Source organism: Indicator indicator, chromosome 16 (genome assembly GCF_027791375.1).
Source record: "Indicator indicator isolate 239-I01 chromosome 16, UM_Iind_1.1, whole genome shotgun sequence".
NCBI classification, from domain to species: Eukaryota; Metazoa; Chordata; class Aves; order Piciformes; family Indicatoridae; genus Indicator; species Indicator indicator.
The window spans coordinates 15,028,461-15,052,904 of NC_072025.1; the positions used below are offsets into that span (position 1 = coordinate 15,028,461).

At 50.6% G+C, this 24,444-nt stretch overlaps 1 protein-coding gene across 1 annotated transcript in view; it reads left to right on the top strand.

The window, feature by feature from the left end:
• The window catches only part of ITGA11 (integrin subunit alpha 11), a 62,936-nt gene that overhangs the window by 32,299 nt on the left and 6,193 nt on the right, over positions 1-24,444 (top strand). The window contains exons 10-24 of the mRNA XM_054387737.1: positions 1,130-1,274; positions 3,459-3,624; positions 6,096-6,166; positions 7,893-8,037; positions 9,543-9,691; positions 10,530-10,670; positions 11,848-12,051; positions 13,048-13,178; positions 14,092-14,258; positions 16,121-16,263; positions 17,331-17,441; positions 18,203-18,288; positions 19,739-19,946; positions 22,205-22,303; positions 23,910-23,986. Coding sequence (XP_054243712.1) covers positions 1,130-1,274; positions 3,459-3,624; positions 6,096-6,166; positions 7,893-8,037; positions 9,543-9,691; positions 10,530-10,670; positions 11,848-12,051; positions 13,048-13,178; positions 14,092-14,258; positions 16,121-16,263; positions 17,331-17,441; positions 18,203-18,288; positions 19,739-19,946; positions 22,205-22,303; positions 23,910-23,986 — 2,043 coding nt within the window. The remainder of the gene's footprint in view (positions 1-1,129; positions 1,275-3,458; positions 3,625-6,095; positions 6,167-7,892; positions 8,038-9,542; positions 9,692-10,529; positions 10,671-11,847; positions 12,052-13,047; positions 13,179-14,091; positions 14,259-16,120; positions 16,264-17,330; positions 17,442-18,202; positions 18,289-19,738; positions 19,947-22,204; positions 22,304-23,909; positions 23,987-24,444) is intronic.

The following is a 24,444-nucleotide window of genomic DNA, read 5'->3' on the forward strand; positions in this document are numbered from 1 at the left end:
AACAATAGTTATTTTCCCTCCCTCTCTCCCTTCTCTTCACTTTTCCTCCATCTCTCCTTCATACTTCCTCCCTCTCTTCTCCTTCTTGTTTTTTTCTTTCCTCTCCTTCTTCTTCAGTTTTCCTCTCTCTCCTCCTTCTTGGGTTTTCCTCCCTCTCCTCCTCCTTGGGTTTTCCTCCCTCTCCTCCTCCTCCTTGGGTTTTCCTCCCTCTCCTCCTCCTCCTTGGGTTTTCCTCCCTCTCCTCCTCCTGCAAGAAGCCAACTCAGATGTCCTTTAATATCTGAAACTTGTAGTTGCTCCTGTACTTTGTTGTCCTCTGATATCTGGGACTTGTACCTGCTCCTGTACTTTGTTGCCACCCACCCAATGCTCCTGCTGCAGATTTAAGGTGTTTTGTCAAATCAAAGGCTTCTCTCCTGCAAGAAGCCAACTCAGATGTCCTTTAATATCTGAGACTTGCAGTTGCTCCTGTACTTTGTTGTCCTCTGATATCTGGGACTTGTACCTGCTCCTGTACTTTGTTGCCACCCAACCAATGTTCCTGCTGCAGATTTAAGGCATTTTGCCAAATTAAAGTCTTCTCTCCTGCAAGAAGCCAACTCAGATGTCCTCTGATATCTGGGACTCGTATTTTGTTGTCCTCTAATATCTGGGACTTGTAGTTGCTCCTGTGCCTTTTTGCTATCCAATCAATGTTCCTGCTGCAGATTTAAGGCATTTTGCCAAATCAAAGGCTTCTCTCCTGCAAGGAGCCAACTCAGATGTCCTCTGATATCTGGGACTTTTACCTGCTCCTGTATTTTGTTGCCACCCAACCAATGTTCCTGCTGCAGACTTAAGGCATTTTTCCAAATCAAAAGCTCCTCTCCTGTAAGAAGCCAACTCCATGGGTGGGGGGAAAAAAAAAATAAATCCACTTTTAAAATCCTAAAACATTTCCTGAGAGTGTTGCACCCAAGTGCAATACTCCCCAAGGCATTGGAGCCCACTAGAGCCTGTGTGATGCTGCCTGATGTGGGCGCCGGGGGGGGGTGGGGGGTGGGGGGTGGCAGTTTTGGCAGCGTGGGGTGGGGGGATCCATGTGGCTCCTGGTGAGGCTGAGCAGCCCAGGGCATCTCTTCACTTGCAGCTCGGAAGCGTTTCAGAAAGGTGGCCGGAAAGGGGCAAAGAGAGTAATGATTGTAATCACAGATGGAGAGTCGCACGACAGCCCTGACCTGGAGAGGGTGATTGAGGACAGCGAGAGGGACAACGTCACCAGATACGCTGTGGCTGTAAGTGGAGGGGGGAAGGGACACCCTGCTGGGGCAGGAGGAGGGGTGAGGGTTGTGTAACAGTGTGAGAGCTGAAATCCCCCTCCCACACCCGCAATCAGCAGGCTAGCTCAGGCTGGGAGCAGAGGAAAGCTGCGTATACAAGCAACACTACAATGAAGGTGTGCAAATAGACACTACTCACAGCATTCACAGAGAGGTACAATCAACAGGAAAACACAATCAAGCCCCCTTTGCTTCCCCCAAGGGGCTGTAACAGTGTGAGAGCTGAAATCCCCCTCCCACACCCACAATCAGCAGGCTAGCTCAGGCTGGGAGCAAAGGAAAGCTGTGTATACAAACAAATCTACAATCTCTGCTGAAATGCAATGAATATGTACAAATAGACACTACTCACAGCATTCACAGAGATGTACACTCAACAGAAAACTGCCACCAAGCCCCCTTTGCTTCCCCCAAGGGGCCTCCCCCCCTCCAGCCAGAAGGACTCCTCCCAGACCCTCCTGGTAGAAGGCAGAGAGTCAAGAAGCAGAGAGGCTTAGCTTGTCAAGGTCAGTGTGTGTGTTATCTTCAGCCAGAAAAGAAGAAGGAGGCAGACAGAAGCTGAGCAAGCTGAGACTGAGTGAGCTTTCTTTTGAGTAGTGATTCTTAAACATTTCTCTCTCTCCAATGGAAGTGTTTAGAATAATCATCATTTTGCTTTCTGACACCCAAGAGTGATTTATTTACATTCTTTCCCTTTCTCTGCCAGAACTTTGTGAAGAAAGATTAAAAAGATAGTCTTAAAACCATCACAGGTTGAAACTCCAAGAGGGAGATTCAGACCGGAGAGAAAGGAGAAATGTTTGACCCTGAGGGTGGTGAGACTCTGGCCCAGGTTGTCCAGAGAGGTGAGAGAGAGTTGGTGGAAGAGGTGGGGAGGGAGTGGTGAAACTCATGGAAAGGGTTGCCCAGAGGTGTGGTTGAGGTCCTGTCCATGGAGACATTCAAGGTCAGACTTTGTGGTAGTTTCAGACTATGCCTTTAAAATTTTTCACAGATCTTGAGCAGAAAAGCAGTAAGAATGTTAAAAAATCACTACTGGGTGTAAAAAGGAAAACAATGATTATTCTAAACAATTCCATTGGAGGGAGAGCTCCCATAAGATTTGGTTCCCAAAACAATTTTTCTCTCTTCTAGCTTCAGGCTGGGAGATGCTAACTCTGTGCTCCTGCTGGCTTCTGCTTGACCTTGGCTGCATCACTTTTGTTTTGGCTAAGTCTAATTTCTCTGCTTCTCTCTCTTGTCTCTTTTGTACAAGGGGGGAAGGGGGAGGCAGGGAGGGAGAAGCTGTTGCAGCTCCCCTTGTGCTGTTAGTTAATTGTAAATATCTGTAAATATTGTGTATGTTGTACATATTCATTGCATTCCATTGTAGTTTTGCCTGTAAATACAGCTTACATTTGCTTCCAAACTGAGCTGGTCTGGCAAAGTTAATGTTGGGGGGGGGGGGGGGAATTTTCAACCCCCCCCCCAGACTTGATGGGGCCCTGAGCAACCTGATCTGGTTGGGGATGTCCCTGCTCACAGCAGGGTGGTTGGACAAGATGACCTTCAAAGGTCCCTCCCAACCTGATGCGTTCTGTGATTCTGAGACGCCCCATCCCTGGAACCATTCCAGGTCAGGTTGTTTGGGGCTCTGAGCAACCTGCTCTAGTTGCTGATGTCCCTGCTGACCGCAGTGAGGGGGGTCTAGATGACCTTTAAAGATCTCTTCCCACCCACAGCAGTCTGGGATTCTATGCTTCTATGACCCTTTCAGCAGAAAATGGCTTCAAAAGCCATCCAGAGCTGGGTGGTGCCCTGTGCATTCCAATGCCATGGGACTGCCACCTCCACCACTCCCAGCACACTGGTAGAAGTTCTTGTTGCTGGTCCTGCTGTTAAAGGAGGTGGTGGGATGCTTGGTTCTGGATCTGGTTGCCAGAGCAGGCACCACCCCTGGGGACAGGAAGGATACAATTCACATGAGGGGTACCTGAAGAAACGCAGCAGCTCCTTGGTCCTTGGTTTGCTCCCACAACGGGATGTCAGGTGCCAAGGCTGTTGACCTCCTTCCATATGGACATCCCTCAGGAGCTTTGGGACAGCTCTGTCCATCAGATCAAACCCCTTGAAGTACTACATTGCCATTTCAACCCCCAGGTGCTGGGTTATTACAACAGAAGAGGCATCAACCCTGAAGCCTTTCTGAACGAGATCAAATTCATAGCGAGCGACCCCGATGACAAGCACTTCTTTAATGTCACAGATGAAGCAGCCCTCAAAGACATTGTGGATGCACTTGGAGAGAGGATATTCAGCTTGGAAGGTGAGTGATGCTCTTCCTTGACACATCCCAGTCAGTCAGGCTGCAGTTTGCTGCTAGAGATGTGTTGTTGGTCCTCAACATGCTGAATTTGAACTGGTCACGCTGGGGCTTTCCCTGACATCTGTTTGGTAGAGAGCCTAAAAGTCACACTTTGGATGTCTTCATATAGGAAGAAATGTCTTGGTTTTGAGTGGTTTGCATGCTTCAAGCCTCAGGAGCACAGGTCCCCTTTCCTCAAAGGTGACCCCTCCTCTTGCAACCAGTGAAGGGTTACTGCATCCCTAGAGATGAGGGAAAACAGCTCTGTGGAGAAGGACCTGGGAGTGCTGGTGGACAGCAAGGTCACCATGAGCCAGCAATGTGCTCTTGTGGCCAAGAAGGCCAATGGTGTCCTGGGGTGCATGAAGAAGAGTGTGGCTAGCAGGTTGAGGGAGGTTCTTCTGCTCCTCTATTCAGCCCTAGTGAGGCCACAGCTAGAAGTCCAGTTCTGCCCTCCCCAGATCAAGAAGGACAAGAAACTACTGGAGAGAGTCCAGTGGAGGCTACAAAGATGCTGAGGGGCCTGGAGAACCTCTATGAGGAGGAGAGGATGAAAGACCTGGGGCTGTTGAGCCTGGAGAAGAGCTGCCTGAGAAGGGATCTGCTCAATTCTCAGCAAGAGCTAAAGGGTGGGGGGCAAGAGGATGAGGCCAGAGTCCTTTCAGTGCTGCACAGTGACAAAACAGGCAGGGGGCAATAGGCACAAAGTGGAATCCAAGAGGTTCCATCTGAAGATGAGGAGAAACTTCTTTGGTGTGAGGGTGCTGGAGCCCTGGAGCAGGCTGCCCAGAGAGGTTGTGGAGTCTCCTTCTCTGGAGAGCTTCCAAACCCCCCTGGCCATTGTGATCCTGGGCAAACTGCTGTGGGTGCCCTGCTTGAGGAGGGGGGTTGGACTGGGTGATCTCCAGAGGTCCCTTCCAACCCTCACCATGCTGGGATTCTGGGATTATTTGCAGAGCTGTGGTGGTTTTATGGTTCACAGCAAACCTTTGAAGGTTGGTGTGGGGCTCATCTGCATCTTTCTGCCCCTCAAACTCCATTCAAACCCAGCCAGGCTACAAATGGGCAAAACCCACAAACCACTTGCCAGGGACTCCCTGGGGTGGGAGACATGGCAGGAATGGAAATCATGGGAATAATGTGAGGTTTTTTTGGGATTATTGGCTGAAATTAACTATCAGGAAATGCTTGTGTTCGAAATGAGAGTGCTTCTGTCCACCCTGTGACAAGGTGGTTGGGCTCCAAAGCTAAATTTATCTACATTTCATAAGAAATGATTGAAAGAGAAGATGGAGATCTTTCACTCAAAACTAAACATCTGAGGCTTTGGAGGAATTTTGGTCAGCCCATCTCACAAACTCCCCCACCAGTTTGCTAGTTCCCCTGGTCCAGCCTTGCTCCAACGCTTCTCTGTGGAAGAAAGCTTCCCTGGGTGAGAAACTTCACCTAGAGAAAAAAAGAAATAAAGAAGAAATTCTTTACTGTGTGAGGGATGAGACTCTGGCCCAGGTTGCCCAGAGGGGTGGAAGATGCCCCACCCCTGGAACAGTTCCAGGTCAGGTTGTCTGGGGCTCTGAGCAACCTGCTCTAGCTGCAGATGTTCCTGCTGACTGCAGCAGGGGTGGACTAGATGACCTTGAAAGGTCTCTTCCAACCCAAACCACTTGAAGACTCTGTAATCCTATGAGGAAGGAGCCTGGGGAAGTCACAATCAGTGGTTTGAAACCAACATTAAATTTCTCCAAAGGATTGGAGTCAAATTCTTTGACCTGGAGGAGCTGAGTTTGATTTTGGTGCTCTGCTAGGATCAAGCAGCAGCATCCTAACCATCCTGGCTCCACCTGTATGGCTTTTGACCACAAAAATGGAGAGAGAAAGGGAGGAAACCAGATGTTGGTCTTTCAAAATCCTGTTCAATGCCACCCATCCCAAAGATGGGATGGATGGATGGGATAGATGGGTACATAGATAGATCATCAGTCTGGGATTCATCTATTTGCAATTATGACACAAAATCCTTTAAATCCACATTTTTTGTGTGATCTCAAACCCTGGAAAGGAGAGAACCACCTCAGAGCAGAGCTCCCAGTGCCTATTAGCATACAATCATAGAATCCCACTCTGGTTTGGGTGGGAAGGAACCTTTAAAGGCCATCAAGTCCAATCCCCTTGCAGTCAGCAGGGCCATCTGCAACTAGAGAGGTTGCTCAGAGCCCCAGACAACCTGACCTGGAATGAGCTTGAGTGATTTAGGGAGAAAGAGGCTCATTTGTAGCAACCAAGATCCTTGGTGCTCCAGGTGGTGGGGTAGAGGTAGATGCTGACCCCTTTCTGGGCCACCAAGATATCACTCAGTTCCTCCAGCAAACCAAAGCTCTCCATGAAATACAAACTTCTGTTGTTTTTTTGTTTTGTTTTGTTTTGTTTTTAAGGAACCAACAAGAATGAAATCTCCTTTGGCTTGGAAATGTCCCAGACTGGATTTTCATCACATGTTGTGGAAGTAAGTGGTTAAAAGTGATGGGACTTCTTGCTTCTGCCTCTGCAAGGACGTGTCTCGTGCTTTTTATCATCACCAGCAGCTGCAGGTGGGGAGAGAAGCATCTGGGGCAAGTTCTTAATCATGAAGCTAAATTGCTGACACCAGCATCAGGAAGAAAATGCTGCTGGTGCTGATTTATCCCATAGGGAAGGGAGCTGCTGGAAGACCTTCCTGATTAGGACCAGCCTGCAACAGCTCCTCCCAGTGCTACAACCTCTCTGAAGGGATGTGCCATGGAGGGATGTGCTTGGTGGTAGTGGGGAGGCAGAAAGTGGTCAGTCTCCTTCCACCCATGGGATCTGTGGGCTTAGGAGGTCTAAGTGAAAAACATCCTGGAGTTTTGCTGGGGAGAAAAGTATGCTGAGAAGACATTGATGGGGTGGAAATGTCATTCCAGCACATTTAACGAAATCCATCTTTCCTTTGGAGAAGGGTTTGCTTCTTTTTTTTTCCTTTTTTTTTCTTTTTTTCTTTCTTTTTTTCCTTTCTTTCTTTTTTCCTTTTTTTTTTCCTTTTTTCTTTCTTTTCTTCTTTCTTCTGGTTTTGTTCTTTTTTCCTTCTTTTTTTCCTTCTTTTTTTCCTTCTTTTTTCCTTCTTTTTTTCCTTCTTTTTTCCTTCTTTTTTCCTTCTTTTTTCCTTCTTTTTTCCTTCTTTTTTCCTTCTTTTTTCCATCATTTTTACATCTTTTTTTCCTTCTTTTTTCCTTCTTTTTTTTCTCCTTCCTTTTTTCTCCTTCCTTTTTTCTCCTTCCTTTTTTTCTCCTTCCTTTTTTTCTCCTTCCTTTTTTTCTCCTTCCTTTTTTTTCTCCTTCCTTCTTTTTTCTCCTTCCTTCTTTTTCTCCTTCCTTCTTTTTCTCCTTCCTTCTTTTTCTCCTTCCTTCTTTTTCTCCTTCCTTCTTTTTCTCCTTCCTTCTTTTTCTCCTTCCTTCTTCTTCTCCTTCCTTCTTCTTCTCCTTCCTTCTTCTTCTCCTTCCTTCTTCTTCTCCTTCCTTCTTCTTCTCCTTCCTTCTTCTTCTCCTTCCTTCTTCTTCTCCTTCCTTCTTCTTCTCCTTCCTTCTTCTTCTCCTTCCTTCTTCTTCTCCTTCCTTCTTCTTCTCCTTCCTTCTTCTTCTCCTTCCTTCTTTTTCTCCTTCCTTCTTTTTCTCCTTCCTTCTTCTTCTCCTTCCTTCTTCTTCTCCTTCCTTCTTCTTCTCCTTCCTTCTTCTTCTCCTTCCTTCTTCTTCTCCTTCCTTCTTCTTCTCCTTCCTTCTTCTTCTCCTTCCTTCTTTTTCTCCTTCCTTCTTTTTCTCCTTCCTTCTTTTTCTCCTTCCTTCTTTTTCTCCTTCTTCTTCTCCTTCCTTTTTCTTTCTCCTTTCTTTTTTTTTCTCCTTCCTTCTTTTTCTCCTTCCTTCTTTTTCTCCTTCCTTCTTTTTCTCCTTCCTTCTTTTTCTCCTTCCTTCTTTTTCTCCTTCCTTCTTTTTCTCCTTCCTTCTTTTTCTCCTTCCTTCTTTTTCTCCTTCCTTCTTTTTCTCCTTCCTTCTTTTTCTCCTTCCTTTTTTTTCCTTCCTTCTTTTTCTTTCTTTTTTCTTTTTTTTTTTTTTCCAGGTCCCCTCATCCATCTCAGCCCCAATTTGAATCAGCTTTGCCCATGTGGAGAATTGTCTGTGTTTGGCAAGAAAACCCCCCAAACTGCTTCTCTTCTTCCACAGGATGGGATCTTACTGGGGGCAGTGGGTGCCTATGATTGGAATGGAGCTGTCCTGAAGGAAACCAGCAGTGGGAAAGTAATTCCCCTGAGGGAATCTTATCTCCAGGAGTTCCCTGAAGAGCTGAAAAATCATGGAGCATATTTAGGTGAGAAAGACAAATGAGGGTCTGCTGCCAGGGCTGAATTAACGATTTTACACTTAATAATAGGAAGCACAAAATACTCTCTCAAACAACTAATAGCAACCAGTGCTCCCAGCATAGGTGGTCCCATTGCTGACTGTTTATGAGCTCCCATCAGTGCAAGATCTGTGTTGCTTATGTGATCCATGGGCATCCTTACCTGGGAAGAGTCCAATGCTGACCGCAGTATCCCCCAAGAGGGGATTGTTTCAAAGAATTGTTTAGTTGGAAAAGCTCTCCAAGATCATTGAATCCAACCATCAACCTAAGACCACCGTGGCCTTTAAAAGATGCCTCAAATAGATGCCATGTCCACACATTTCTTGAACACCTCCAGGGACTCAAAGTAAGGCAAATGCCCAGGGGAAAAACGTCTACAAATCCCAATAATCCTGGAGATACTAAAAATTCACCTGGGCATGAGCCCAAAGCGACCTGATCCAGCTCCATGTTTGGCCATGCTTTGAGCTTCTCACAACTTAAGAAGCATTTCAAACTGACTATGAATGTGCAGGAACCTGGAGCTGGGTTTGAAAAGTAGGATTTTTGCAGTCCCAGGGTTGTGTTCCCATATGAACCTCAAGCTGCACTAAGGGAGGTTTAGTTTGGATATTAGGAAGAATTTCTTTCCTGACAGAAGGGTCAGGCTTTGGAACAGGCTGCCCAGGGAGGTGGTGGAATCACCATCCCTGGAGGTGTTCAAAAAACAAGCAGATGTGGCACTTTGTGACATGGTTGAGTGGTTGTGGAGTGGATTTGTTGGTTAGAAGGTTGGACTTGACCTTAGAAGTCTTTTCCAACCTTAATGATTCTATGGCCAAGAGCTACAGCACAGTGTGGAACACGTGGCGGTGATGATCCCAGTGCAGAAATAACCCATCTGGGTGGGAAGGAAGGATTGCTCAGGGTCACTGACTTCCATAAACTTATTTCCATAAGGACTCATGAGTGACCATCTTGATGGATTCACAGCTTTTATTGGGCTGTGAACACCAACATCAGACACCAGCAAAGTCTTTCACTCCTGGTTCGGGGCACAGCATTGCTGGGGGTCTCCAAGGAGCACACCAGCAAGTGCTGAAGGCTTGCACCTTGCTAGTGTTTGTTTAACTTGATGTGAGCCATGAAGTAAAACACTCCTCAGGCCAAGAATCGGACTTGATTTTGAGGGAAGAAGGATTTTGCACGGGATTTTCCGGCTGCGTTAGGCAGAGCCAGAGCTCTTGGCGCGGCTGCAGGGTTCAGGGTGTAGGTAGGACACGAGCAGGTGGCTCAGAGCCCAAGGTCACAGCAGTGGGGGTTGGTTTGAGTGACTTTTATCTTCGAAGAAATCTGCTTCTCTAGCTTCCTGATCTGGGAGGTGGCCAGAATTCTGTCAGCAGCTGGGGCTAATGGAAAGCAGAGCGGCGGGCAGAGGCCGGGAGCCGCCTGGCCGTGCTCAGCCCCACGTCCCCCCTCCTGCCCTGCAGGTTACACTGTCTCCTCCGTCATCTCCACCCAGCACCAGCGCATTTACGTGGCAGGGGCACCCAGGTTCAACCACACAGGGAAGGTCATCCTCTTCAGCATGCACAGCAACCGCAACCTCACCATCCACCAGGCGCTGAAGGGAGAGCAGGTAACGGCAGGGCACGCACCAGAACCCCAGTGTGGTGTGGGACCTCTGGAGATCATCCAGTCCAACATCCCCTGCTAAAGCAGGGCACCCACAGCAGCTTGCCCAGCATCACAATGGCCAGGTGGCTTTGCAAGCTCTCCAGAGAAGGAGGCTCCACAACCTCTCTGGGCAGACTGCTTCAGGACTCCAGCACCCTCACACCAAAGAAGTCTCTCCTCATCTTCAGATGGAACCTCCTGGGTTCCACTTTGTGCTCATTGCCCCTTGTCCTGCCACTGAGCACCGCTGAGAAGAGTCTGGCCCCATCCCCTTGCCTTTAGGTCTTGTTGAGCATTGAGTAAGATCCCCTCTGGGGCTGCTCTTCTCCAGGCTCAACAGCCCCAGGGCTCTCAGCCTTTCCTCCTCACAGATGCTCCAGGCCTCTCAGCATCTTTGTAGCCTCCACTGGACTCTCTCCTGCAGCTCCTTGTCAGTTTTGAACTGGGAAGCTGAGAACTGGACCCACTCCAGCTGTGGCCTCACTAGGGCAGAGGGGCAGGAAAACCTCCCTCAACTTGCTAGCCACACTCTTCTTCAGGCATTCAAAGCTGCTGCATGGATTTTTTTTTTCCCCTGGCAGGTGTGCTCCGTCAGTCCTTTCCCTTCCCTTTGCAAACAGATCCATGTAAATGCCTCACCCACGGGGTGTTCTAGCTGTCCATGCACTCGCAGCTCCAATTCCATGGCTGTAGCAAGGACAGGGCATGAAATGCCCCTGTGGTCCCCACCAGGGTGGGTGGCAGTTCCCCAGAACTCTAGCAGCATTGTCCCCATGCCTCTTCTCCTCTCTGTCCTCCAGATTGGCTCCTACTATGGCAGTGAGATCAACTCCCTGGACGTCAACGGCGACGGCGTCACCGACGTCTTGCTGGTGGGAGCCCCCATGTTCTTCAGCGAGGGCAGGGAGAGGGGCAAGGTCTATGTCTACACCCTGCAAGAGGTATGTGGCAGCACCACTGGGCAAGCTGAGGATGCCACAGGAACTGTGTCCCCTCATGTCACTTCCTCTGCCACCCACCAGCTTCCACTGAAGTAACGCAGCGAGGGTGGTGAGGCACTGGAACAGGTTGCCCAGATGGGTCTTGAAAGTATCTAAAGCAAGAAACTCCACAACCTCTCTGAGCAGCCTGCTCCCGGGCTACAGCACTTCCACAGTAAAGAATTTCTATCTCATGTTATGGTGGAAGTTCCTGGACGTCTTTAACTCGATCAGGTTGTTCAGAGCCCCCTTAAGTTTGACCTTGAGTGTCTCCAGGGATGGGACTTCCACCACAGATCTGGGCAACCTGATGTGGCTGCTGTGAGAGTTGAGGTGGACTTGTCTGATTTCCTTGTTTATAAAATATCACTGCCAGTTATGGGAGCTCAGCCTATGCTGGAGCAGAGCCAACTCATATTGAGACTTCACTGCTCCCAACCAGGCAAGCTTCCCAGCTTGGAGGAGGTGATGCTTAGGGTGCAAGGAGAGGTACCAGCACTCCTGACCCCAAGGAGATGATGCACAGTGAGGCCTTTGGAACATGGGTGTCTCTCTGCTGAAACAGTCCCCATTCACTTCGCTCCCTCAAAACTGTTCCCTCCAATGGGAACCCTCCTGCCTGGAGGCTGGACCAGGCATGGAGTTGTAGGAAGCAGCAGGATTGGTTCCTGCATAATCATCACTTCAGGGCACAGATGGGACATGAGTCACTCCCATCCCCTGCCCTGGCATCCAGCAGTGTTCTGGGGTGGGACCAGCTTTCTTGCTGCCCTCAAACTGGGCTCAAAACGCACTTTTTGAGTGAAACCCATCAGGCTCCAGACATGTGGGGCAGGAACCAAGTCATGGTCTACATCCAAGACTACAGAGCCCAACCAGAGCAAGGGAAGGCCCACATCTACAGCACAACTTTTTATGCCATTATTTCTGTAGGTTGCTATGAAAAGAAGACAATTAGGTGTGGGGCTGGTGTGGGGCCAAGGATGTGCTGAGCAGAAAGTCCCACAGCCCCGGGAAGGCTCTCGCCTTCTTCTTTAAAGAATTAACTCTCTGCATCTTTGAGGGCTTTCTGCCCTTGCCTGGTTTGCTGATGATGATTTGGGTTTTTTTTGGCTTTTCTCTTTGGCTGGCCAAGCAGAACCACTTCATTTCCAGTGGTGCCCTGGTTGATCTGCAGAGCTACCAGAACTCTCGCTTCGGCTCCTGCATTGCTGCCGTGCCCGACCTCAACCAGGACTCCTACAACGACCTTGTGGTGGGGGCACCTTTGGAGGATGAGCACCAAGGAGCAATATACATCTTCCTTGGCTTCAGAGAGACCATTCTGAAGAAGTACAAGCAGGTACAAGACCCAGGTGCTTCAGTTGTCCTCATCCTTTCAGGACAAGGGGCAGTGGTTTTAAACTGGACCAGGGTAGATTTAGATTGGGCAGCAGGAAGGAGGGTGGTGAGGCACTGGAATGGGTTGCCCAGGGAAACAGTGGACACCTCATCCTTGGAAGTATTTAAGACCAGGCTGGATGAAGCTCTGAACCCCCTGGTCTAGTGGGAAGTGTCCCTTCCCATGGTAGAGTGGCTGGAACTAGCTGGTCTTTAAAGTCTCTTCCAACCCAAACCATTCTATGATTTTTCTCTTGTGAGAGATCCAAGAGCAAGAAGATGTAGGGTATGGAAAACCTGCTTGAATCCTTGAATGCTTAGCTTGGTGCAACAGATTTCTGTAGATAAAATATGTCATAGATTCACAGAATGGTTTGTGTTGGAAGGAACCTTAAAGATCATCTAGTTCCAATCACCCCACCATGGGCAGGGACAACTCCCACCAGACCAGGTTGCTCAAGACCTCATCCAACCTGGCCTGTAACACTTCCAGGGAAGGGGCATCCACAGCCTCCCTGGGCAACCTGTTCCAGTGTCTCACCACCCTCACTGTAAAGAAAAAAAATCTTACACTTGGGAGAAGTAGTAAATGCAGAGTAAATTGAGCAGAACTCTCTGGGTGGTGTCTCCAAAGAGAAATGGCACTTTGGGACATGCTTTAGTGGGCATCATAGTGTTAGGTTGATGGTTGGACTTGATCTGAGAGGTCTTTTCCAACCTCAGTGATCCTAGAGGTCTTTTCCAGCCTCAGTGATCCTAGAGGTCTTTTCCAGCCTCAGTGATCCTAGAGGTCTTTTCCAACCTCAATGATTCTATGATTCTATAAATTGCTCCCTGGAAAACGATGGTTGGTGCAGTCACTTGGCAAGGGGCATCTTCAGGGTGTGGTGGAGGTTGGTGTGACAAATCCCTCCAGGGATGCTGGAAGCCAGCCTGGATTCTCCTCTTTGCTTTTCAGCGGATAGCAGCTGCTGACCTCGCGCCAGGCTTGATGTATTTTGGATGCAGCATCCATGGACAGCTGGACCTGAACGAGGATGGGCTCGTGGACTTGGCTGTTGGCTCTCTGGGCAACGCTGTCTTGCTGTGGTTAGCTCTGTCTCCTTTGCAGCTCTCCTCTGCCCAAAGCTTCCTGCAATGCACTGGCATTTTGGGGGAGGGAGGAAGAACTGATGTCCCAATAATCTGAGCCATCTTTCCACAATCACTCCCCCCTGTCTGGTGTGGCCATGGGGTTTCAATGCTGTTGGGCTCTAGAAAGATGTCAGAGATGTTTCTACCTTCAATGTCATTGTTGGCTCCCCAGGAGTTTCAAACCAGCTAATTGGTTTGGGGTGATTTGCCCCAGCCTCCCTCTGCTCAGATTTAATAGCAACTTCCTGTGTTTAAATATTAATTCATGTTCAGAAAGTCCCCTGGAAGCTGGGAGGATGGAGGGTAGGTGTGCCCAGTAGAGATGGGCCACCCTGGGCTCTGCCTTGGACAGTGCTATGTTCACACAATGGGTCAAATCCTGCTCTTGGTGCTGAGCTACTTCCCCGGTGTGAGCAGGAGGCAAATATGCAGAAGAGACTTTGTTCTTCCAACTCTGTGTCAATGAGCTGAGAGCAGAGCAGCACACTGTGGTGACCTTTAGGATTCCTCAACACCTTCCCCAGCATGAGGAGAAACTTTGATGTGAGCATGCTGGAGCCCTGGAGCAGGCTGCCCAAACAGGCTGTGGAGTCTCCTTCTCTGGAGACTTTCAAGACCCATCTGGATTGCATCCCTTTGTGACCTGCCCCTAGGGGTGATTCTGCTTTGGCAAGGGGAGGTTTGGACTCAATGATCTCCAGAGGTCCCTTCCAACCTTTACCAATCTATGCTTCTATGATTCTTGATGCTGAGAAAACAGGTGGAAAAGGTGTGAAAGGGGTGAATCTGGAGGCTCTTGGAGGATGCTGCAGATGCACAGGGGTGCCCCATTGCACAGCACATCTCCTGACCCTTGCTTGCCCTGCAGGTCCCGCAGCGTGCTCCAGATCAACGCCAGCATGCGCTTCCAGCCCTCCAAAATCAACATCTTCACCAAGGACTGCAAGAGGAATGGGAAGGATGCCACCTGCATGTCAGCCTTCATCTGCTTCACTGCCATCTTCCTCTCATCCCACTTCCAGACAGCCACTGTGGGTAAGCAGCATGGCACTCATGACAAAAGCTCCAAGTCATCCCAGTTATTTCGGTCTCCAGCCAAGCTGGATCACCAAACTTCTGCCAAGGGAAGCCACCCAGGAGCTTGGACATTGCCACCCACCACATCCCTTTTTACCCACAGTTTTGTCTGTGTCCTGGCTGAAGGAGCAGGCATGGTGGCTCTACCATTAAACAGTGCCAAGAAACAGCCCAAAGAGGATACCACCTGCCATGTATTGAACCTCTTATTTCACCTGCACCCCGGGGTAAAGCTCTTCTGTAGCTCATCTTGTGGTGGGACATGTGCTGGAGGTGACACCACCACCCCACCAACCAGTGGGACAGGAAAGAACGTGCCCAGACCACATTCTGCAGAGCTCATCCATCCTCCCTGCTCCAGGGACAGGACACATCTGCTGACCATCTGTGCCTGTTTCCTACTGTCCCAGGGAATCTCTGTGAAGTTACTGCCCAGCCCTGCTATTGAACCCTTCCATGCTGCTGTGATCTTGGGTCTGCCCAGTGAATCCCAGAATCCCAGCATGGTGGGGGTTGGAAGGGATCTCTGGAGATCATCCAGTCCAAACCCCCTGCTCAAGCAGGGCACTCACAGCAGCTTGCCCAGGATCACAATGGCCAGGAGGGTTTGGAAGCTCTCCAGAGAAGGAGACTCCACAGCCTCTGTGGGCAGCCTGCTCCAGGGCTCCAGCACCCTCACACCAAAGAAGTTTCTCCTCCTGTTCAGATGGAACCTCCTGGGTTCCAGTTTGTGCCCATTGCTCCTTGTCCTGTCACTGGGCATCACTGACAAGAGTCTGGCCCCATCCTCTTGCCCACCCACCCTGTACTGGTGCAGAGGGTTGTTCCTCCCCAGATGCAGGACCCTACCCTTGCTTTCTTGCCCAGGACTCAGCTCCAGACAAGGGAAAGTGATGGTGACTGTCCCTGCAAGCCAGCAGGAGATGTTAAAGAGAAACTCAGGTCATGAGTGAAGCTAAAGGAGAAACTCCCATCCCCTTGAGCAATAATTTTGCCTTGTGCTCTCCAATCCAGTGTTCTCCTCCTCCCTGCTGGCTTTGCAGAGCTCGCAGGGTCAGAAGCTGAGAGGGCTTTCCTTGACTTCTTTAATTTTACACTTATTTCTGCCCCGAAGAACCACCCAGTGGACACTGTGCTGAAGGCTGATAGTTGGTCTTTCCTCTGTGTAGCAGTTGCAAATCCCACCCTGCTTGGGTTTACCTCCAATCCTGGGTTCAGTTTTGGGCCACTCATTACAAGAAGGACATTGAGATGCTGGAGCAGGTCTAGAGAATGGCAATGAAGCTGGGGAAAGGTCTGGAGAACAGCTTGTGGGGAACAGCTGAGGGAACTGGGGTTGTTCAGCCTGGAGAAGAGGAGAAGAGGAGTCTGAGGGGAGACCTTATTGCTCTCTACAACTCCTTGAAAGGAGCTTGGAGCCAGGTCATGGTTGGTCTCATCTCCCAGGGAATAATCAACAGGACAATAGGAAATGGCCTCAGGTTGTGCCAGGGGAGGTTTAGGTTGGACACGAGGAACGATTTCTTCCCCAAAAAGGTTGTCAAGGCCTGGCCCAGGCTGCCCAGGGCAGTAGTGGAGTCCCCAACCCCGGTGGGGTCTGGTCTCAAAGCCATGTAGATGTGGTGCTGAGGGCCACACTTTAGTGGTGACCTGGCAGTGCTTGGTTAACAGTGGGACTCGATGATCCTAAGGATCTCTTCCCACCCAATCAGTGCTGTGATTCCAAAGGCTTGGATGCACAAGAGCCCATTTTTGGCCCTGTGTAGCTCTCTAGTGAGAGTAAGCCCAGAGGGAGGCTGAGGGCTGTGCTGTCCCTGCAGGGCTGCGGTACACCACCACCATCGACGAGCGCAGGTACACCTCACGGGCTCACCTGGACGAGACTGGAGAGAGGCACACGCAGAAGAGGCTGCTGCTACTGGCTGGGCAGGAGCACTGTGACAAGCTCCACTTCCATGTCTTGGTGAGTATGGAGGAGGACAAGGCTGGGGTCTCTTTCTCCACCAGCCCCGGCGTAGATGTTCCGCACTGCGCGCAGACGAGTGGTGTGCCGGGATGTGGTCAGAGGAGCCTCAGTGGCTTCATGGGGCTGAAACTGGCTTCATCTCCATGTCTGGATTTCTGCACACTGGCTTTGATGTGGTCAAGGATGGAGCTGCTGGTGCACAGCAGCTGCTGGGTCCCCAAGCAATGAGTTCATCATAGCCCCAGCTTCCTTCAGCTGCCCTCAGGGAGGGCATGCACTCCTGACACCTGGGTCAGGCTGGTCCTCCTGCTCCACATTTGGTGAAAATTTGGATATTTTTTTTCCATTAGGAACCAAATCCCTCCATGCCAGTCCCCAGTGCTCTCAACCTCTGACCATCGAGGTCCTCATCCTTGGGTGCAGGGCTTGGCAAACCCTTCTGCATCACTCACAGGGAACAGCTGATGCACAAATCTGGCCAAATTCAAACATTCCCAGTGAATGATGAAGAGGATGTGGAGGCCAGAGAGGGTTGAGCTGCCAGACTGGCCCAGCCCCAAGGCCCAGCCTGAACTGACCTGAACTTCTGGGAAATTCAAGTCTGGAGCTTGAGATGGAGCTTGTGAATTAGCTCGAGAAGCTTCAGAGCATCCAACTGCTGGGCTAAGGCATGGTGAGAGCTCAGAGAGCTGCTGCAGTGGTGCAGCTTCACTATCAGGTGGATGAGCCTTGAGAAAGGGTTGCAGGACAACCCTGCCTCACCCTAGGAACAGCCCTTCCCCAGAGCACCCACTCTTTGGAGCCAGCATCTCCATGGTGAGACATTTCCAGCACCATCAGACATGATAGGTGTGCATGACTGCTGAGCACCTGAGCTTGGGTTGCCCCTGTCCCTAGGTAAGGGTTAGCTGGAGGCACAGGATGATTGCACACCAAGACTGCAAAGCTTTTCTTTCAGAAGACAGTCACACGTGGCTGTGGCTCTGCCTTACCTGGCTCCCTGAGGCTGTCCCACCACAAGCATGAACCCTGCCCATCTCAGCAATGCTTTCTGCCCACCACAGGACACAGCTGATTATGTGAAGCCAGTGACATTCTCCATCAGCTATGATCTGGAGCACCCTGAGAAGGGTCCCATGCTGGATGATGGCTGGCCCACCTCGCTCAAGGTCTCGGTAGGTAGCAGCAGTGACCTCCCAGGGTGCCTTTTATCAGGCACTCAGTCAGCAGATTTAGCTCTGGAGGTCACGTTTGCTTCTTTATCTGTAATCCCTGAGCCCTCCCATGGTTACAGAATCATAGAACAGTTTGGATGGGAAGGAATCTTAAAGGCCATCCAGTTCCAACCCCTGTGCCATGGGAAGGGACATCTGCAACTAGAGCAGGCTGCTCAGAGCCCCAAACAACCTGACCTAGGGATGCCCAGGATCTCCCATTTCTCTGGGCAACCTGGGCCAGGGTCTCACCACCCTCAGGGTCAAACATCTCTCCCTTCTCAATCTCCCTCTTCTAGTTCAAACCATCACCCCTTGTCCTGTCACAACAGGCCCTGCTCAAAAGCCTGTCCCCAGGTTTCTGTTCCCTTTGAAGCACTAAAAGGCCACCAGAAGGTGTCTTTGGAGCCTTCTCTTCTCCAGGCTGAACAAGCCCAACTCTCTCAGCCTGACCTTACAGCAGAGGGCTTCCAGCCCTCCCAGCATCGCTGTGGCCTCCTCTGGGCTTGATCCAACAATCATAGAATCATTTTGGTTTGTGGCAGTTTAGGCTGGGTGCCCCCTGCCTAAGGAAAAGACCTTTAAGATCTTCAGGTCCAATGAACCTGGCAGCAATGTCTTGGGCATTCACCCCAGTCTGTTCTCACCATCCATGTCTGCTCTCTTTGGACTACAACCTGTGGCACAAATCATCACCAAGCTGCTCCTGCTGTCCCCTTCAGGTCCCTTTCTGGAATGGGTGCAATGAAGATGAGCACTGCGTCCCTGATCTGGTCCTGGATGCCAGGAGTGATGTGCCCAGTGCCATGTGAGTAGGTCACACAAAGCTCCTCCAAAGCAAACAGGGAGAGGAGGAGGGGGGAGCTCCAAAACCCAGCCCTAACCCATGCTCTGTACATCCTAGCATCATGGTCCCTTCCAACCCTGACTGATTCTATGATTCTATATTGGGTCCTTCATTCAACACTACCATGAAGTACTCCTCAGTACCTCTGCTCAGAGCTGGTTTCTGAGCTTCTGCCTGGAATGAATTGGTGGCTTTTGAGGGAATCCATGCCAAAAACGACTGTTTGATGCCATGGTGACAGGCCCCAGGGAGGCAAATCAGTAAATAACAGAGGGGAGCAAACACAAGGTTGGCATTACCCCCTTGGCAATTAGGGGCCTGACGCATGCAGCAGAAATAATTATACCCTGCATCTCCCTGCTGAAAGAGCTTCCAAAGGTTATCTAGGAGCACAGGAGCCTCAACCTCCTCCTCCTCCATACATGGCAGAAGGTTCTGGATCAAGCTCATGGCCTGATTACTTGTAATTCAGCATTTATTGCTCCCTGTCTTCCATAAAGCTCTTTGTCCTGAGGATGTGACCTGGGGCTTGATCAGAAAAGAGTTTGGGGCTCAGCCAGGATGGGGTCCCAGGCACCCTGTAGCCCTGGTGGGGATGCTATGGGAGGATGAAGTGAGGTGTAGGTAGGCATGACATATGGATTTTAGTCCTTCAAATAAGACCATGGGCAGATGCTGTGGTCTGCTGGGGTGTCAAACCTCTGATGTGGTTCCTCCTGAAGCCTGTGGAGCTTATACCAGTTTGTGCCCACTGTCCCTTGCCCTGTCACTGGCCCCATCCTTGTGCCCCCCACCCTTTATCTCTTGCTGGGCATTGAGCAGATCCCCTCTGGGGCTGCTCTTCTCCAGGCTCAACAGCCCCAGGGCTCTCAGCCTTTCCTCCTCACGGAGATGCTCCAGGCCCCTCAGCATCTTTGTAGCATCTGCTGGACTCTCTTCATTAGTTCCCTGCCTCTCTTGAACTGGGGAGCCCAGAACTGGACCCAGAACTCCAGCTATGGCCTCACTAGGACAGAGAAGAGGAGGAGAACCTCCCACAACCTGCTGGCCACACACTTTCTTCATGCAGCCCAGGAGACCATTGGTCTTCTTGGCCAGAAGGACACATTGCTGGTCATGGTCAGGTTGCTGTCCACCAGCACTCCCAGTTCCTTCTCTGCAGAGCTGCCTCCCAGCAGGTCAGCCACTAGCTCTGAACTGGTTTCGGGAACGCTGGGCACTGTTAGCCTAAGCTCCCAAACACTGGTCCATGGGAGGAAGTTGTGCCTGCCCCTTCCATAGCCATGCAGCATGATGCAGCAGGGATCTCCTGGGGCTGTCCATGCTCATAAAGGCTGTGTGGCTAGGTCTGGCTAGGTCTGGCTGTGTGCTGCAGGCAGCCCTTGCAGGCAGCTGCACCCTCCTCTCACAGGGACTATTGCTGGCGGAGCCTGCGGCGGGCACCGCCGGACTGCGCAGCCTTCAGCCTCTCCTTCGACACCTCCGTCTTCATCGTCGAGAGCAGCAGGAGGAGGGTGGCTGTGGAGGCAGTGCTGGAGAACCGCGGTGAAAACGCCTACAGCACGGTCCTCAACATCTCCTTCTCCAGGAACCTCCAGTTTGCCAGCTTGATCCCCAAGGTGAGGCTGGGCAGGGGAGATCCAGGGCTTTCCAGAGGAGATTCTGATCCCAGCCGGATCCGAAAGCTATGTCCTAAAGCAGAGCCTCAAAATATCTCCAGCCCTCATAAATCAGACATGTTTATGGGCACAGGCTCTAAGCACTTACAGCCCTCTCAGCTCTTTATTTTGGAAATACCAAAATGTTTGAATTTTAAGAGCCTGGAAGAAGGTCCAAGGCAGATGAAATTATTTCCTCCTTTATTTGTTTTTTTCCAACTCCAACAGTTTAAAAATACTTGCTGCACGTGGCCAAGTCCCTGTCAGGGATGGATTTTTGCAGCTGAGATTTAACTCCTGGAAGCAGGGGCAGATAATGTGAATGTGGCCACAGCTCAGCATCAAGCTGGTGCCTCTTGACAGAATCCCAGAGTGGTGAGGGTCAGATGGGACCTCTGGACATCATTCAGTCCTGCTCAAGCGGGGACACCCACAGCAGCTTGCCCAGCATCACAATGGCCAGGTGGGGTTGGAACCTCTCCAGAGAAGGAGACTCCACAACCTCTCTGGGCAGCCTGCTCCAGGGCTTTAGTACCCTCACAGCAGAGAAATTTCTCTTTGTGGTCAGATGGAACCTCCTGGCTTCCAGTTTGTGCCCCTTATCCTGTCTCTCAGCACCACAGAGCAGAGCTCATCATGCTCCATCCACTCTCACCCTCCCCAGTGTGTCACTCCTCCACCACTCCCTCACTCCTGGTGTGACTGTTCCCTTCTCCCAGTGAGGTTTGGGAAATATGCTGATGGTGCTGAGCCCCCCCCCCCCAACCAGCCCCACCATGACATCATTCCTGCCCACATATCCCATGTTTATTTTTCTACAAGCTGTGCCAAGGGGAAGTTGTGGGGCACCTTGCCCACAAACTAGGAAAAATGCATTTTTTAGGAGAGATTTCTCCAGATAGAGTGAGGAGGGGGAAAAAAATCAACAATCTTTGCTCACAGGAAGCATCAGGCAGCAGTGGCTGTACAAAATATCTGTAGCTTCTTATAGAAGCATCACTGATGGGTTCCTCTCCAAATTACCAGCTGGAGATGATGGATGTTTGGGTCAGATGATGTGCAAAGACCCAAAGAAATGTAGCTGTGGCCCAAGAAAATCCACAGTGTCAGCAGCTGAGTGGGACATTGCTGATGGCTGTCAAGGTGTTTTGTCTGGATGGTGCTGGGATGTTTCACCTCCTGGGTAGGGCTTATTTGGTGCCAATAGCTCAGACAGAGACCCTCATAAGGTCAAACAAAGAGCCAAAAATGAAATGTCATAGAATGGTTTGGGTTGGAAGAGACCTTAAAGAGCACCTAGTGTCATGGCCATGGGCAGGGACACCTTCTACTAGAGCAGGTTGCTCAAAGCCTCATCCAGCCTGGCCTTGAACACTTCCAGGCAGGAGGTATCCATGACCTCCCTGGGCAACCTGTTCCAGTGTCTCACCATCCTCACTGGAAAGAATTTCCTCCTAATCTCCAGTCTAAATCTCCCCTCTTCCAGCTCAAAGCCATTGCCCTTCATCCTCTCACCACAAGCCCCTATAAAAAGTCCCTTCCCAACTCACCACAGTTGAACTGAATGATCTCAAAGGTCTTTACCATCCAAAACAATCCTGGGATTCTATGGTCTAGTGATGGGGATGGACACTTGCACACAACCAGGCTACAACCTCTTGTAGTGTTGTTACATCTTGCCACTAGAGGAGGCAGAGCAGGGTCAGGGTCCCATCCCACCCCAGCCTGTGCTTGGGCTGTGTGATGGGCAGGAGCTTCCCACTTCCACAGCCTGACTGCTGAGCTTGAAAGGTGTTCAAGAAGCAGGAACTTAACTGTTGAGAGAAGGGAAATTAAGTACCACTGCACCACTGTGTGGTGGCCACACAGAACAGTATCTGCTGTTCCCTCTTGATGCTTCCCTTGATCACAGAAAAAATTTCTTCTTCCCAGTTACAGTGGCAAGAAAAATTCAATTCATTCTTTCACCACTGCAGATCAGCCTCTAAAGAGGATTTAAATCAGGAAGGTGGAAGTTTCTTGCTAGACATGGCCCTCTCCAGGAATGGCCCTAGAACTTCAATGCCAGAGGGGTGCATGGGTGGGTTGGTTGGTTTGGGTGTTTCATCCAGAAGTTGAAGCCTCTTTTGAGCACTCAAGGTGTGTTTTGCTGCTTTCACAAAGAGCCAGGTCATGGGGCTTGTGCCTGGTGTCATGGACGCTTCTTGTCCAAAATATAGGATGACACAGACATCAACATTGACTGCATGACTGAAGACAAGAACCCCAACAAGAAAGTGTGCAACGTGAGCTACCCCTTCTTCCGAGCTAAGGCCAAGGTAAGGCCATTCCTTCCTGCCCAAGTGAGGCTTCACCCATGAGACAGGTGCCCTTCGACCCCAGCATGGTCCATGGGCCCACATCCCATCCCGTGCCATGCTATTGTATCCCATGCTGTGCTATCCCATCCCTTCCCATCCCATCCCATCTCATCCCTCTTTCGGCTGGATGGCATTGAACAGGATTTTGAAAGACCAACATCTGGTTTCCTCCCTTTCTCTCTCCATTGCTGGTGGTCAAAAGCCATACAGGTGGAGCCAGGATGGTTAGGATGCTGCTGCTTGATCCTAGCAGAGCACCAAGATCAAACTCAGCTCCTCTAGTTCAAAAAACCTGACTCCAGTCCTTTGAAGAAATTGAATGTTGTCATTAAATCATTGAGGGTGACTTCCCTTCCTCACAGGATCATAGAGTCATCAGATGGTTTGAGTTGGAAGGGACCTTTAAAGGTCATCTAGTCCAACCTCCCTGCAGCCAGCAGGGACATCTGCAACTAGAGCAGGTTGCTCAGAGCCCCAAACAACCTGACCTGGAATGGTTCAGGACTGGGACATCCAGGGGATGAGACCTGCCTGAGAGTTTTTGCTTGCTCTGAACACCCTAGGTCCTTCTAGACCTTCCCTCACACCTGCCCAAGCCCCCTCAGCCTGGTGGCATCCCCCAAACCACAGCTCACAGTGGTTTCCAGCACTCAGGGAAAGCTCAGGGCCAGTGAGCATCATTTCTCCTACACCATAAAACCCTTTCAGATGTGATGTGGAGCATTAAGCCAGGGAAGGAAGAGCAAGGGGATGCCAGTCTGCAGTCCCCAGGTCTCCGTGTGGAACCCCACCTGCCCATCCTGCACCTCTATGGGAAAAGAGGCCAATACAAGCAGAACCTGAGATAAAAATCTTTAAAACTTCCACATCCATCTGAAGCTTTCCCTTCTCAGAAGCTTGATAATGATGGCTGAGCTCCAGGCACCTTGCTAGGCTTGCCAGCTCCCCCCCTCCAACCCTCTCAGATGCCTGTGGCTGCACAAAGAGCTCAGCAGCCCCAGCTCCCCATGACCTACAGGGGCTGAGAATGCATCTGCATGGCATCAGGTAGCCCAGGTCCTGCCAAAACAAAGACAAGCTGGAAATGGAAATTTGGCTGGAGAGCAGCAGGAGCTTTAATATTCTCCTCAGCTGTGCAGTCCCAGACAGTTTGAGGTCATTGCCACAGCTCTTGCAGATGTGACATTTATCACATTTTATTGTTGTTGGCCCCTCTCCGGCTGCCTGCCCCCCACCCCGGCCAGCCCACCCCGTGCTGCAGATGGGAGCAAGCAGCCTTCCTGCTGCAAGTCCCCTGGAGGGTTTCTCTTCCAACTGCTGGATTCTCTGAGCTCAGAGCACACCAAAGGGAGAAAAAAAAAAAAGCAGCTATGTGAGGGACTGGGAGCCAATCCTGCATAGCTCCAGCATGGAAGCTTCTTATCCTTGGAAAGCTAAGGTTCTGCCCAAAGCCTGGCAGCATCTTCTGGTGGGATAAAGGGGATGGTCTCACCCATCAAGCCCCTACACTGCTCCTCAGGGTTTTGTTTTTCCACCCCTAATGTTTTCTCCAATCTCTTTCCAGGTAGCTTTTCGCCTGGACTTTGAATTCAGCAAGTTGATTTTCCTTCAGAGCATGGAGATCTACCTGATAGCAAACAGGTGACTGGTGGCTTTCTCCCTTGGGCATGGGGGCTGAGCTGGGTTTCACATAATCTCAGCATGGTGAGGATTGGAAGAGACCTCTGGAGATCATCCAGTCCAACCCCCCTGCTCAAGCAGGGCACTCACAGCAGCTTGCCCAGGATCACAATGGCCAGGGGGGGTTGGAAGCTCTCCAGAGAAGGAGAATCCACAACCTCTCTGGGCAGCCTGCTGCAGGGCTCCAGCACCCTCACACCAAAGAAGTTTGTCCTCATCTTCAGATGGAACCTCCTGGTTGCCAGTTTGTGTCCATTGCCCCTTCTCCTGTCACTGAGCACCACTGAGAAGAGTCTGGCCCCATCCTTGTGCCCCCCACCCTTTATCTCTTGCTGAGCACTGAGCAGATCCCCTCTGGGGCTGCTCTTCTCCAGGCTCAACAGCCCCAGGGCTCTCAGCCTTTCCTCCTCACAGAGATG